General features: G+C 44.1%; 1 protein-coding gene across 1 annotated transcript in view; it reads right to left on the bottom strand.

The window, feature by feature from the left end:
- The window catches only part of PCNT (pericentrin), a 104,332-nt gene that overhangs the window by 73,743 nt on the left and 14,205 nt on the right, over positions 1–16,384 (bottom strand). Inside the window, exons 10-12 of the mRNA XM_008064573.1 lie at positions 15,989–16,206; positions 11,403–11,818; positions 9,108–9,672 (exon numbers count right to left, since the gene is read on the bottom strand). Coding sequence (XP_008062764.1) covers positions 9,108–9,672; positions 11,403–11,818; positions 15,989–16,206 — 1,199 coding nt within the window. The remainder of the gene's footprint in view (positions 1–9,107; positions 9,673–11,402; positions 11,819–15,988; positions 16,207–16,384) is intronic.

Genomic DNA, 16,384 nt, shown 5'->3' with positions numbered 1-16,384 from the left:
CCAACTACTACTAACATGCTTGTCTGGCAGCTCACTGGAAAGCCTCATTCTCAAACTGGTCATCATGTGACCAGGGTCAGAGCTCACTGTGTCAACAATCCTATCCCCAGGGCATTTGTTGACAAACAGTTGCCTGAAGTGGAGATACCAGTTGGGACTAAGAGACTAACCAAAGAACTGAAAAGAACTTAAAAGAACACACTAGAGAATGAGATAGCCAAGGGAGGTTTGAAAAGTTCCAGCATATTCTGGGCTTCTAGCAGACTTGAATATGTGCAGGACTATGCCTGTGCCAGAGACCTGAGAAGGCCTTCAACTCTCACTTTTGGTTAACCTTGTAGCTCTGCAAAAGCAGGTGAAGGCTAAGGCAGATGTGTAAAGTGCCTGTTAGAACACTGAAAGTATGCCCAACACATACACAGAACCCCTCAACAAAAAGATAAAAATTATAAAATAGAACCAAATAGATTTTTTTGGAGCTGAAAAGTACAATTACTGAAATGAAAAATTCACTAGAGGAGCAACAGCACATTTGAGCAGGCAGAAGAATCAGCAAATTGAAAGATAGATCAATTAAAATTATCCAGCTTGAGGAACAAAAGAAAAATGAAGAAAAATAAGTAGAGCCTCAAAGGACTGTGGGACATCCTCAAGCAGACCAATATACACATGATGGAAATCCTAGAAGGATAGGAGAGAGGGAAAAGAGAAGACAGAATTCGTAAAGATACAATGGCCAAAAACTCCCCAAATTTGATGAACAACAACAACAAATACATACATACAAGAAGCTCAATAAACTACAAGTAGCATAAACTCAGAAAGCCACACCTAGACACAGCATAAACTTTTGAAAGATAAAGAAAGAATCTTAGGCTGGGTGTGGTGGCACATGCCTATAATCCCAGCACCTTGAGAGGCTGAGGCAGGGGGATCGTTTGAGGCCAGGAGTTCGAGACTAACCTGGGCAACACAGTAAGAACCCATCTCTACAAAAAATTTAAAAATCTGACAGGTGTGGTAGTACACACCTGTAGGCCCAGCTATTTGAAAGACAGAAGTAGAAGGATCACTTGAGGCCAGGAGTTAGAGGCTGCAGTGAGCTATGATTGCACCACTGCACTCCAGCCTGGGTGACAGAATGAGACGAAGGAAGGGAGGGAGGGAAGAAGGGTCTTAAGAGCAGTAAGAGGAAAGGTACTCATCACAAGGGATCCTCAATAAGGTAAACAGCTGGCATCTCATCAGAGACTAGAGGCCAGAAGGCAGTGGGAGACATATTCAAAGTGCTGAAAGAAAAGGACTGTAAATCATAAATTCTGCATCCAGGAAAATATCTTTCAAAAATGAAGGACAAGTTAAAACATTCCCAGAAAAACAAAAACTGCGAGGGTGGAGGGCAGGCCCTACGCAGAACCCCAGCCAGGACACACATGAGCAGATGCAGCGGCCCCTCCTGCTTGTGCTGAAGCCTGGTAGCCCCCAGCACAGAGTCACAGCTTGCCTTGCAGCTGCAGGCTCAGTTCATCAAAGTTAACCTTCACTTTGCTTCAGGAGGGTTTTAAGGCTGTTTATGGAGACAAACAAAGAAGAACAAGATGGCACAAGTGTGGTTGGAGAGCACAAACACCAAACACTGCCTGGTGGCACTGTCTCTCATGCCATTGGGGGCCACGCCAGCATTCTGTGTGGCCTGTCCTGCCCAGTATGCGCCTAGGTCTGGAGTGGCCCTGTGGCTGGATGCATGACACAGAGGCGAAATGGGACAGCTCCAAGTGGCAGGCAGCCCCCAGGAGACATGCGAGACTAGGCAAGGAGGTGTCAAGGGTGTGCAGCCCCACAGGAGAGTAGCAGCATCCAACACATGACCGTGTAGACCCAGGGCCTTGGCACAGCTGCGGTGTCTGGCAGAAGTGTGTTTTTCTGCTGAAATTGCCACAGGGCCCCTGCACTGGCAGTCATCTCTCTCCAGTGCTGCATGATTTGTCAAGCCTTGAATGTTAAGGTCAATATAAGAATTTTTTTAATGTTTAAAAAGGAGAGAGTGAAATGTCTGGCTTCTGAGTGGGATCATCTGTAGTGCCAATAACAAAAGAGAATTAAATATGTGTGTTATTGAGAAAAGCAAGCAGATTTCTGTTCAGAAGTGTGCTCAGTGTCATGCCATGGAAAAGGGAGGCAAGCACAAGACTAAGCCAAATCTCCATGGACTCTTTGGACAGAAGACAGGTCAGGCTGCTAGATTCTCTTACACAGATGCCAATAAGAATAAAGGCAGGCTGGGTGTGGTGGCTCACGCCTATAATCCCAGCACTTTGGGAGGCCAATGTGAGAGTACTGCTTGAGCCCACGGTTCAAGACCAGTCTGGGCAATTTGGCAAGACCTCATCTCTACAATAAATCAAAAATTAGTCGGGCATGGTGGCACATGCCTGTAGGTCCAGCTACTTGGAAGGCTGAGGTGGAAGGATAGCCTGAGCCCAGCAGGTCGAGGCTACAGTGGCCAGGAGTGTGCTATCGCCCTCCAGCCTGGGTGACAGAGTGAGACTCCAACTCAAAAAAAAAAAAAAAAAAAGAACAAAGGCATCACCTGGGGAGAAGATACCCTGATGGAGTATTTGGGGGAATCCCACAAAGTACATCCCCGGAACAAAAATGATCTTCACCAGCATTAAGAAGGGCAGACTTGATAGCTTATCTCAGAAAAAGCTACTAATGAATAATAACTAGCCACTGCCTTATTCATTACAAAACAGAAATGTCTCATGACTTTTTTATGTATACCATAATTTAATTGATCTCACATACCAGAATTCGTATCATGAGTGGCTGACAGAATATTTTTGTTGGACAGTCCTGATTTAACTAAGATTGGCTTGTGGTTAAGTGAATAAGATCAGTTTTTAAAACTTTGATAGTAATTCCAACTTAGTAAATGCTATCACTGCTTTCCCCTTCTAAAGACAAAATTGTACTTCATTAGTAATGTTCAACTTTTCACAAAGATGATGAATGCCACCTTAAAATGTACTGGAGATTGGTTTTATATTTGACTTATATAACTGGTTATATGAATACACTTAAATACTGGGGAAGTCCCTTCACTGTGTCAGAACCAAGCAACACTCCCCTGTTTTTTGTTCACTGGCCTTTTAAAAGCAAGAACTGAAGATAAAGTAGCAACGTCTATTTTAAATTTTTGGTCTTAACTATGTCAATCTAATTAGAATTCTCTGTATCTAAAAAGGGTGTCTTTTACTTATTAAAAGTTATTTTAGTGTGGTTTACATGTAATATCAAATAAAAGCTATGTAATGATTTTTTTTAAAAGTTACTCTCAGGTTCTCCTACAATCTACAGACTTAGAGAAAAATGTTACATCTATTACAATCACTAAGAAAACAGAATTGCCAGGAGAAGAAAGCAAATCAGTGGCAAGCACAAAGGACACCAACATCAAGGCAAGGAAACATCCAACTGATCATGAATTAAGACATTCAGACTACATATAAATTGACCATAGGTTCTCCAACATTTTCAAAAATTAACCTAAAAATACATTTGGGATTCTTAATACAAGAAAAGAAGAATTGCCATGAACAACCAAAACTATAGAACAAGCACTATGATTGGCTTCTGCATCCCAGAACTCTGCTTGATGCTACCAGCACAGGGGTGGTCTCCTCATGGGAGAAAAAAGAAATCAAGCTTACATTTTCAGATAACTTTTCTTACAACCAAACTGCAGAGGGAAAGTAATCCCAGTGCCTCACATGCACACACTGAATGACACTACTGGTAAGTGATACTGCTTTTCAAACAGGTGCAAAGATATTTGAGACCTGGATCAAGAGTGGCTCCAGGGGAAGGACAGCATGTTCCTGCTATTTTGAGAAAATGATCTTGACATCCAGGATACCTCAGCAGGACTTTACGTCATGTGCGCTTGCAGGGGAAAGCCTGAGGGAGGAGCCCACCCCTCAGGAAGCATTCTCATCAGCTATGGCTGGGGTCTCCCAATGTGCTCACAGGGAAGGTGAGATAGTAACCAACATCATAGAAATGAAATTAAGAGATTCTGATGTGAACAACCAGTCCAGAAAAGACTGGCACTGGACTGGGTATGTGATGAAATGCAGAGACTGCTGTGGATTTGAGTAGCTAGAATGGCATTATACTAGGGGAAAATGCCTGACTTAACAGACACTGAACTGTGGAAAGATGAAACATGTGATGTCTGGTTTTGCTTCTAAATAATCGGGAAGACAGGGGTACAAATGCACTAAGCATGTATCTCACTAGGAAATGGGACCAGAGGGTTTGCTAATTATTATTTTTTAGTATATGTTGGAATTTTCCTCAACAAAAAGTTAACATAAAAGAGCATACCCTACCTCCCCAAGACCCAATTGTTTTGTTCTGTGAAATCAGCTGGACAAAAACGATCACATAAAACAGTAACATGCATACCCATGGTAATGAAGTAAATGTATAGTGTACTTGGGTAAACTTATACCACAACTAGAAAAATACTTCAAAGATGCCCTAGGAGGATTTGGACCACAGTTACCCTAGAGGAACACAGCACTGAACCGAAGAACACAAAAAACACACGTTTTCAAACAGCGAACAGCTCTTTGTGTTACAGACAGATAAAATGGGCAAGAGAACATAGCAAGAACTGGACAGATTTTCTTTAGTGTGAGTCCTGGAAAAAGAAACAACACAATCTGATTTATTCAGAGAAGATGGAACTACAAAGATACCCTCAGCATGCCGGCAGGTCTCAGGACAGTGCCCTGGGACCAAGGGGGATGGCATCCACCCTAGGGGTCACTAATCTACCCAGAGCTGTTCCCACCAATCCGAATCTGCAAACCACAACACAACGGAGCTGCAGGCATCTGCCCTACAGGTAAATTCCAGCTTCTCAGACACAAAGAAAAGGGCTGGCCTTCTCGAAGAATTCCCTGTGGAACCTGCCTTTCAATCAAAGCAGAAGTGACAAGAACATGAGTGAAAAGAGCAACCGTGAACTATGAGGTCCTGGCAGGTAAATCCCCAAGGAGCCTTGCAGGTCAGGCATCTTTGTGGCAGACACAAGACCCCTCTGAGACGGCCCCTCAAGACTAAAGGGAACAAGGAACAAATCTCTAAAAGAACACCAACACCTAGACTTTAAAAAAAGGGAGAAATTTTCTCTTTTTGCTTCCCTTCCTTTTTGTAACCTCTAACACTCATTCTGGGAACTGCCATGTGAAGAAAGTTTAAATTCTAATTTCAGAAATCAGTCAATATGTCACACATAAACAAGAGCAGTCACTCTAACAAACCTAAGCAAATGCAAGGGCCTTATTTCATGGTTAGAAATGAGATATTCGTATGTCCTTGTTTTAAAAGCCCCCTAGAAACAGTACTTACAAAAACTAATCATCTCAATAAATTCATACATAATGCTTCAAATAAAATACCAAGAAGTTATGTGTGAAGTATTCCATACACAGATTCTTATCCTCCACCTCCAGAAAGACAAGAAGACACAAACTTTAGACCTAAGAACACAGAAGAGGAGGGCCTGAGGGATGTCTAGGCAGGGTCCTTGGAAGGACTCCAAGGGCTTCTTCAGCCTGCCAGTAGAGTACACAGCATTACATGTGTGTGTACAGTGTCTGCACACACTGTATGTGCATGTTATGTGTGCCAGCCAACCGGTGACACTACGATGCCTTGGTGGGATCAGGTATACAAATTCTTATATGGTGAGACCCGGCTGGTTGGGCGTGGATCTGCACAGATGCAAGGAAACTGAGGAACAGGACCCACAGCAGGTTGCAAGGACCCTGGCCAGGCTCCCTCCATGGCAGCCTCAGGAGTCCAAGAGGGATTCTAATTGCTCTGTTAGACTTCATCTGACATAATTTAACACAAATACTTACATATATTCTAATAAAAGGTTTCAAAAGTCTGAAAAAGAAACCACACTGTGTACAAATCCCAAGAGCATCTAAACTTGCTTCATGAACACACAAGTCACAAATGCCCTAGCCACCGCCTGGGCCAAGTTTATCCTTCTCGTGGGGATGACATCTCCCAATCAGCCATGGCCTCCTCTGTCAGTTCCTAGGCTCTCCCCACCCCTCCACCTCACCCTCAACAGACCCACATTAGAGGGGCCCATCCCTTGCCACCCACCCACATGCCTGGTACCGCACACAGGAGGAGGCCCGGGCCCCTCATTCCTGTACCTCCCAGACTCTGGGCACCTCTTGCCTAAAACAACATGTTCGCCTCCACCCTCTTTTGCATCCTGCTGCCAAGTGGTCTTCAGGACAGACCTGCAGTCTCTCCAAGTGCCACCTACTACCTGTAGATATAGTCAGAGGCCTACCCTCCAAAGGCCCTGATGGGAGGGGAGGCCAATTGGGATACTTCATAAGTGCCTGCTTCTGTGTTGGTCTTGTTAGCCGGGCAACACGCTGCACACCCCAAGAAGCTGCGTGTTTGAGCACAGACCTCACAGCCCCACAACCCAGCAATGCATTGCCAAGCACATGTGTGAATGCCACAGTGCTCCAATGAAAACTTGGGGACGGAGAAGCTTGGGAGGCAGCCCTGTAGGACCCACACCCAGAGTCCTCACCTGTGCAGCCTCCTCCTGTGGAGCCTTCTGCTCCCCGAGTTCTGTCTGCTCTACTCGCTCCTTCTGCATCTTAGCCATGTGTGCATCTCCAAGCTCCTGCAGGGTTGCTTGGTGCTGTTGCTCCAGGAGCAGGACCTCAGTGTCCAATGCTGCTATTCTCTCCTCCTCCAGCAGGTGCCTCTGATTGCGCAGGGCAGCAGCCAGCTCCTCCTGAGGAGAAAGCATCTGGAAGTGTTGCGGGTCCACGCGCGGGCACAGCGTCCCCACATACCTTCTCACACCTCAAAGTGATATGCATTCCTCATGCTTCCTACAAGCAGGTTTTGTGACCTCTAAAGTCAAGCTGTCATCTAAGATACATAGTATGATCTGCATGTTCTTCTTTTTTGAATGTTCTCTTAGAACTTCATTTCCTTTAAATCAGATGAACCAAGAAAATCTAACTTAAATTCACAGGTTGGAAACAAGGGCTGTTCTCCAAAGCATGTTTACCTGTCATCAAAGCTGGGAATGAAAAGAAGCTGAAGCTGATGTCTAAAGACTATGGTCAAGAGGAAAGGGGCCCACCCCGAGGTCATGTCCCAAGAAGCATATCCAGAGCCAGGCACAGTGGCTCACCCTGTTGTCCCAGCTACTCAGAAGGCCAAGGTGAGAGAATCATTGGAGGCCAGGAGTTTGAGACCATACTGAGCAACACTGCAAGACCCCATCTTTTTACAAAAAGAAAAAAATAGCACATCCCTAAGACTCCTCTGACACCTGGTAAACCCAAGGGTGAGACACAGAGGCCCAAGATAGGCAATTGTCTCTATGGGTCCCTGATAATCGACCCATTATCAGGGAGGGGGCCTAACATGCTTTGCTTTCTAGGAATTCTCCCACGATCACAACCTTAGGCCACATGAAACCAGCAAGTTAAACATAAGTGAAGTCCTCACAGTTACTAAAGCAAGTTTACTTATTTTCTTCTATTCTGAGTGCTGAATCTCACACTTATCAGCCCCAGTCAGGGAAAGAGGAAACTCTCCTGGCACATCTTCACATAGTACATCTCCACACACACTGGGCGCCTGCACACACGGCACACCTCCACACACAACACATCTTCCCACACATACAGGGTGCCTGCATTCACTGCACACCTCCACACACAGCACGTCTCTGCACACACAGCACATCTGCATACACAGTGCATGTGCACACACAGCACATGTGCACACACAGTGCGCCTTCATACACAGCACACATCCACAAAAAACATGTTTCCACACACAGTGCGCCTGCATCAGAAAATGGACACTGCCATCTGGAACTTGTGTTTTTATCCAAGCCTGAAACTCCCTAAGTTACCATTTGGGATATGTACTTCTTAAATATTTAACAAAGTATAATTTGCCAGAATAGGCATTTCTATTTGCATCATCAGCTCTAGATCATCCCCTACTGACTCCAGGACAATAAATCCATAGCCCCTTCCTGCAGGGAGACAGACTGGTACCCCAGCCACCCAAGTGCCCAGCAGAGCCGCCTCAACCATTTCAAGGAGAGAAAACTCCAGAGACCTTAGCGAGGATAGAGGAAGTGCAAGGGGTGCAAGGTGAGACAGGTTTTAAGTCAGATAATCATGTCCTATTTGTGAGTCACAGGCACCATTGATTCTGCTGTTGGGTGCCAGCCTAGGGCAAAGGGACGTTACTAGAAATTTCCCTTCATGACAGGTGCGGTGGCTCAAGCCTGTAATCCCAGCATTTTGGGAGGCCGAGGCGAGAGGATTGTCTGAGCCCAGGGGTTCAAGACCAGCCTGGGCAACTTGGTGAGACCTCATCTCTACAATAAATAAATAAATAATTAGCTGGGTATGGTGGCATGCGCCTGTAGTTCCAGCTACTTGGAAGGCTGAGATGGAAGGATCACCTGTGCTCAGCAGGTTGAGGCTGCAGTGGTCGTGAGCAGCGTGCCAATACACTCCAGCCTGAGCAACAGAGTGAAACTCTGACTCAAAAAAAAAAATTCCCCTCCATGCTAAAAACTTAAAGTGTCTGCCAAATAGACCATCCCTACTTTTGAAATGTGACAAAAGGATTTAATTTCTGGAAACTGGAAATGTCAACAAAGGAGGGGACTGAGGCTCTGTATACATAACAGAAAATTAGATCTATCTGCTGTGGCCTGGAAACCAAGTCTTCCTGCAGAGGTTCAGGTCAGCCTTGAGGAACACCCCAAAGCCCAGGAAATCCTACACAGAATTCTGTGCACTCCCACATATGTACATGTTTCTAAGATCAGAAATCAAAGCCTTTATCAGGGAGTCTATAATCAAAATAACCCTAAAACTCACTGTTTTTAGCCCATTTCACACGGTACCACAAGTCACTACTGATATCTTCTATGTGTGCAGGACACAGACACACCTATTCACACATACACATGTGCAGCTAAAACACACGAGCATATAGCCCACGCTCACCTGATGTGCTCCCTGCAGCTTGTGGGCCAGGGCTCTCAGACTCTCAACATGCTCAGTGCTCATTTCCATTCTTAGGCTGTCCTTTGCAGACTGAAGCTCCTTGTCATGTTTCAGCATGAGTTTCTCCAACTCCTGAGTCAAAATTATGTGATGAAAAGAGTCCTTTTTCTGCAGTTGCTCCTCAAAGTCTGCTTGTAAAAGTTCTAGAGCCTGCCTGTGCTCATCCCGGATGGTCTGAATTTCAGACAGGTAACAGGACTCCAGGGAATCTAGGTTTGACAAGTGTCTTGTTTCCAAAGCACTGATTTCAGCGGCATGTTTTGTCTGCAGTTCAGCCACACGAGCATCTAGCAGGGTCCACCGCTCACTCTCTAAGGAAGCTGCCAGCTCACCAAGTTCTGCCTGGTGTCTGGCCTCGAGCTCTGTCGTCACAGCCAAGAGCCTCTCCTGTTGCCTCTCCTGAAGTAGCTGGAGCTCGTGGGCATGCTTCTTCTGGGCCTCTCGCAGGAAAGCATCTTGTTCCGCACTGAACTTCTCTGTGATTTCCTTACGCTCTTCTAAAAACCTGAGGTGACATTCAAAGTGAACACAGAACAGCAAGATACACATCCATGAAGCACCGAACCTCACAAACCCAAGTCACACTTCCCACAGGAAACACCACTTCAATTGTTCAAATCATCCTTCCCGTAACTGTTCTGGCTCCTTCTCTCTCTGCTACAAACAGCCTGAGATCTCCACCACCATGAAGAGGTGAGAGTGCGAAGACAGGGCTGCTCAGAGGCCAAAAGTCAGAGCCATGTGACCACCAGGTCACAGACCAAAGGGAAGACAACACCCACAGGAGAAACTACACACACACCCCTACAGGAGCCACGGCACAGCAGGCATGAACATTTATCCTCAACAGGGCATCCAACCAAGGCCCCAGATAGAGAGTCCACAGGTAATCTCAGCACCGCAGGAGGAACAAACATTACTCACAGACACATGGGGAAGAGAGAGACCTGAGAACTGTCTTTAATTCAAAGAGAACTGCAGGTGGCACTGGATTCCAAAGACAGAGATGGGCATTAAGAACTCTAAGGAGCCGGGCTCGGTGGCTCAGCCTGTAATCCCGCGCCTTTGGGAGGCTGAGGTGAGTGGATTGCCTGAGCCCGCGGGTTGGAGACCCGCTTGGGCAGGCGAGACCTCATCTCTACAATAAATCAAAAATTAGCCGGGCGTGGTAGCGCGCGCCTGTAATTCTGGCTACTCGGAAAGCTGAGGAGGATCGATCGCCGGAGCCCATCAGGTCGAGGCTGTGGTGGCCGGGAGCGGCCACTGCACTCCAGTCTGGGTGACAGAGTGAGACTCCAACTCAAAAAAAACTCTAAGGAAAGGACCAGAGAAGCCTAGCAGGATGCAAGAAGTGCCTGGAACTGGAAGCATCTTGGAAAGGTCCTCTAGCGGGCACTAATGACACATTATGAATGTGCTTTAAGTTCACACAAATAACAACAGGTATAATTATCTTTATGTGCTAACAAGTTGCCAGATAACATAAAAGTGCTTTTCATAGATTATCTCCTTTGTCCTACAAGCACCATGGTATTGTGAGGTTGAACATTTAGCCCATGTTTATGCACCTCAGATGTGGTGGGTCTGAATTTGAATGTGAGTTCTCCAACCCCAGAGCAGAACACACCTGCATATCCTATATGCTGGGGAAGGCTAGGCAGGGCAAAAGAACAAGAATGAACAGCAGGTCCAAAGACCACAACATCCAGCTGCCACAGCCCCAGGGACTAAGGCTTGCAAAAGGAATTAGTGCCAAAAGAGGCAAAGAACACGATCACATACTAAATTTATTTAAAATTTCAGTTATGTGCATACTTTAGAAAACAATGCTTACTTTTAAAAATTATTTATTTAACTTAAAAACACAAAAAATACTTATATGGATAAACTGCATGTTCATATGTTACCTCATAAATGAGGTTTAAGGTTCTGCTAAACAACAATGGAGAAGTAACAGATGCAAGCCAACATCCATCCAAGGAATACAGGCTCCATGGAGGTTTGAATATGGTCCCTGCCAGCATGTCTCTGTTATAAGCACAAAGCTGTCACATTGTGATTTTAGGGTGAAAACTCAGTACGTCACCCTGGCTCTATGTCCTTCCAGAACTTTCTGCCAAATAAGCCCACAGCAGATTGTCCCAGAAGGTCTGCCCTTCTCCTTCATTCAGCGTCTGGTCTTACAGGGACCAGGAGACAGCTCCATACCAAATTCACTGCCCCCACGCCACCCACCTGTTCCGGGCCATCATCAGTTGGAGGGCACAGTCCTCCTTAACCTGGAGCATGGTGTGCTCCACGTCCTGCGCCTCATCCGTGGCAAGTCCCTGCTCCAGCTGCTGCAGGCGGCCCTGCTGCTCCATCAGGGACTTCTCCAGGTCCAGGATCTGAGCTGCCTGCTGGTCCTGAAGGTGCCTCATTTCAGTTTCTCGAAGCTCAAACTTGTTTATTATTAAATGCTTCTCAGATTCAGCCTTTTCTCTCAGTTCAAGAAGCATTAATGTTAGCTTCTCTTCAGCTTCTCTCCTTAAATCCTCACGTACAACTTTCCAGTCTGCTTCTTTTTTTTTGATTGCTTGTTTCATTAGCTCAATCTTCTCCTTAGCTTTATTTAGTTCTTCCTGGTGGACTTCAACTAAATTATGTTTTACCTATAGATAACATATTTAAGAGAAAATAAATTAAAGGAACAGCTATTGGAAGCAATGACCCCAATCCATCTCTGAAAATGAGGAAATTTCACACGACAAAGACATTATGCTGAACACAGCAATGGAAATGTTTCTTAAGTTAATGAGAATGGAAGAAACCTACAAAGAACAAGTGTAAAACTAAACTAAGCCTAAGTAAAATGATTTCCACATCTTGGCACATAGATCCAACTGTTCCTCATCTCTGGAGCTAGTAGGCCTTGACAAAAACTAGCAACTGAAAACAACACACTCCAGCAAATCAAAGGCAGGAGCTAGAGGTCATCTTTGTTTAGACCCAGACCAACAGCAGGGAAAACATGTGTATGCCAAAAAGAATGCCCACTACAACAGAAGGCATAGAACCACCATCAGCCAAGTACAACCGGAGGTCCAAGAGAGAGGACAGAAACACAGTATGAAAAGTCCAAGTCTCCCTGATCTATACAATGTATATTCCAGGATATAGAAAGAACTTGAGCAAGAAGTCCATAAACTAAAACTAAACATTTTAAAGGCAGATGGCCAGGTGCAGTGACTCACACCTATAATCCCAGCACTTTGGGAGGTGGAGGCGAGAGGACTGCCTGAGCCCACGGGTTCAAGACCAGCCTGGACAACATGGCAAGATCTCGTCTCTACAATAAATCAAAAAATTAGCTGGGTACGGTGATGCATGCCTGTAGTTCCAGCTACTTGCAAGGCTGAAGCAGAAGGATCGCCTGAGTTCAGCAGGTTGGACTGGGTGACAGACTCCAACTCAAAAAAAAAGAGGAAGAAAGTAAGCCAATAAACTACAGAAAATCATCAATAAGAAACAAAGCACAACCAAAAAAAAAGCGGCAAGATGGCCCTCAACTGCTACCAAAAATAACATTTAGGGCCCTTCTTCTGGTGATGAATGAGCAACTCTAGGCAGACCAACCCTCTCAGGGACAAAACTATTAACTCTGAATAAAACATAAGAAACTACTTGAAAGCTCTGGAGACAAGCAAAAGCAAGTCGATCCTGCAAAGGGATTCAACATCAGATGAAAGAATGGCAACAGGCCATTTCTCCTTTTTTTCAGGTTTTTAGGCTAAGAGTAGGATTCATCTGTGCTACACTCATCAAAATCCCATGATCTCACTTGTGCCATAAGAACTGGATAATAAGAGGGAAAGTCCTCAGGACAGAACCAGAGTGCAAGAGTTGCAACATCTGGGAATGAACCCTGCCCAAATCTTAGGCTGAGCCCTCATCTACACATATATGGGGTAGATTCCCAAAGCAGGGCAGCTAAAGCTGTAAGAACTGAACTAACACAGTGCTGCAGTCCAACACAGAGAAGATGAAGTGTGGAGGCCAAAATCATCCAAGTTAACTGCCTTAGCTGCCTGCTGAAGCAAAACCAACACTCTTCAGAGGTACATAACAGAATTCAGAGACTTCACATATATGGTTCACAATGTCCAGGATACAGTCAAAATTAGTTGATACATGAATAAACAGAAAAATACAATCCATGCTAAAGAGAAATTACAGTCAATGGAGACCAACCCAAAGATGATACAGATAATAAAATTAGCAGACAAGGGTTTCAAACAACACCTTTAAATCCTGAATGAAGAAACCTGTCACCCCAGACTTATTTATGTAGTAAAAGTATTCAAGAATAAAGGTGAAATGAAGACTTTTCAAAACAGAGAAACTGTGTACAGCAGATGCACACAACAAGAAATGCTAAAGGAAGCCCTCAGGCTGAAGGGAAATGATATCAAACACAAACTCAGGAAGGAATGAAGAGCACTGGAAATGATGAGTGTGGACTACTTTTTCTCTTAATTTCTTTCAAATACATACAATTTTTCAAAGCTTATAACATTGTATTGAATTTACAACATAAGTGGATGCAAAACCTATGAAAACTGCAGCATAAAAGACAAAGAGGATGAGATAAATGCACCTATACAATTATAAAGATTTAAAATTATGTGAAATAACACAAAGTTAACTTCAAGAAGACTGTGAAAAGCTAAGAATGTGTATTCTAATCCTTAAAGCAACCATAAAAACATTTTTAAAAATACAAAGAAGTATAATATAAAAGTCAACAAATCAAAATCAATTCTACAAAATATTTAAATAATGCAAAAGGCAAGAAGAAAGGAAAAGAGTAACAACAACAACAACAAAAAACCAGATGAGACACAGAGAAAACTAATAGTAAAATGGAAGACCTAAGTCCAGTCACATCAATCATTACATTAACTATTAATAGACTCAGCATGCCAATTAAAAGGCAGAGACTATCAGAATGAATTTTAAAATCCCTAACTATATCCTGGCCACATGAAAGGCACTTTACTTTTACTAAATTAAAATAAATAAAAAGGTGCTCTAGGCAAACAAAATGCACATGAAGGTTAGAATGACTATATTAGTAAATGAAAATTATTTCAAGTCAAAGAATACAACAGAAGAGAAAAGGGATATTTTATTAATGATAAAAGGGTAAATTTTACAGGAAGACATCATAAATGTGTATGTGTATAACAAGAGTCTCAAAATACTCAAAGCAAAAATTAAAATTAAAAAGAGATAATTCCACATTTCTTTCCTAGTCATTGATATAAGTAGATAAAACGGTGTATGAGGGGGTACCCCAAAAAACATAATTTACAAAAAATTGTGTATTTACTTCTACATGTTTAAACTTCAATCATTTTCAAAGTACTCTTTGTTTGATGCAATCCCACCTATCAAGATGATTTTTCCACTGCCTAAAAAAGTTTTTGAACTCATCCATTTTGATGCCTTTTACTGCTTCTGCCATATTTTGTGTCACCTCTTCCACATCGGCAAACATTTCCCTTTGAGGACTTTTCTCATCCAGAGAAACAAAAAAAAGCCACTTGAAGCAGGATAGGGTAAATAGGGAGGGCGGAGCATGGGAATCATGCCATTTTTGGTCAAAAACTGCTGAGCACTCAGTGTGGTATGGACAGGTGCACACATAAATCACCCATCATGAAATGGGCAAATGCAGTGAAAAACCTTAAAAAAAAAAAAAGTAGCCTCTCACAACAATGCTAGCTGGTACACCGATGCTAATGGGTTCCTAGAACATTAACCTGGTAGGGGAAGCCTGTAATACAAGGCTCACCTCCATTTTTTTTTTTTTGAGTCCCCCTCTTATGTAGCCATGAATATCAAAGTCACTTGGGCAAGTCTGTCCTCAGTCAGAAATGCCTGAGAAGGCTACACATGGGCAACTGAAGACGGTGGTGAGCACGTGGCTGCTGGCCACATGCTAGCCTGCACATCCTGGCCGGCATGCCCCTCACAGGGCTCACCCTTAGCTCGAATTTGCTTAAGTCCTCACCAAGACCTAAGTTTAACAAATTCCATGTGATCAAACTTCATAATAGCTTCCTGTGAATTCTGTCTTGATGGAGAATGAAAATCCAGAAAGATCTTCACAGGGAAGATCATAAGGGTGAAGAAGCAGAACACAAAATATAGACAATTGGCCACAAGCATGAGTTTGAGGGAATAAATTTAGTCAAAATACACATGAAAAAGATGAAAATCTCAGTTCACTTTAACTCTACAGTTCCAACATTCTGATAAACCTTGAACAGAGCTGCCTGTAAAACAAAGTCCATCAAGAACTGTGTGAAGGTCCATGCTATATTGTTTTGTCAACATTCACAATGGCATGGCAGTGACTTTGTCACACTCATAAAATGGCCATGAAGGGGGTGAGCGAGTGTGCTTTCCACAGGCACAAAACACACAGCACCAGGAAGAGCCTGGAGCACATGAGGCACAAATAAAGTGTGCTCAGTCACTTGGCTGGTACCTCTTCCTAGAGCCCTCTATGGACACAGCACAACTTCCCGAAGGGACTCCTGAGTCAGAATTCGCCTTCAGCTGAGGAAAGAATCCTGTGCTGACCCTGATGAAGTCCTATACAAACATCACTGATGGCATGGCCAGGAATGGTTCCAAGAATGTAAGTGAATGGGCCCATGTAGCCTGGGGCTGTCCCCAGGACCCATCTGTATACCCAAGGACCATAAGCCTTCAATGGAATAGAGCAAGGCCTTTAAGACAGGAGGCATCTGCTGTGAGGGATAGCTACTTACTGTCTCCAAGTCTTCTTTCAGATGGATTTCATGCTGCAACTTCTCATGTAAATTTCTGTTTTCTATTTTTAAGAGTTCGATTTCTTCCTTGAGCTCAGTCTGAAGAAGCGAAAGTTTAACCTTGTGCTCTGTTTCCAAACCCAAGACTCTGGCTGCCACCTCTGTGTCAATCTCCAAGGTCATGTCCTGCACACCATGGAGATGTACCTGAGTGAGTTCTGTGGGGACAAGGAAGCAGGGAAGACTGACTGTCGCTACTGTGGCTGACCCTCAAAGCAGCCCATGCGTCATGCCAGCAGAAAAGTGATAGACACTTCAGATCATAGACATTCTGGATTGTTTTTTTTTTTTTTGAGTTGGAGTCTCACTCTGTCGCCCAGACTGGAGTGCCTGCTG

The sequence above is a fragment of the Carlito syrichta genome, unplaced genomic scaffold (assembly GCF_000164805.1).
Source record: "Carlito syrichta isolate Samal-C Ts95f unplaced genomic scaffold, Tarsius_syrichta-2.0.1 Scaffold307711, whole genome shotgun sequence".
In the NCBI taxonomy this organism is placed as follows: domain Eukaryota; kingdom Metazoa; phylum Chordata; class Mammalia; order Primates; family Tarsiidae; genus Carlito; species Carlito syrichta.
This window is presented reverse-complemented; position numbering and strand designations above follow the sequence as displayed.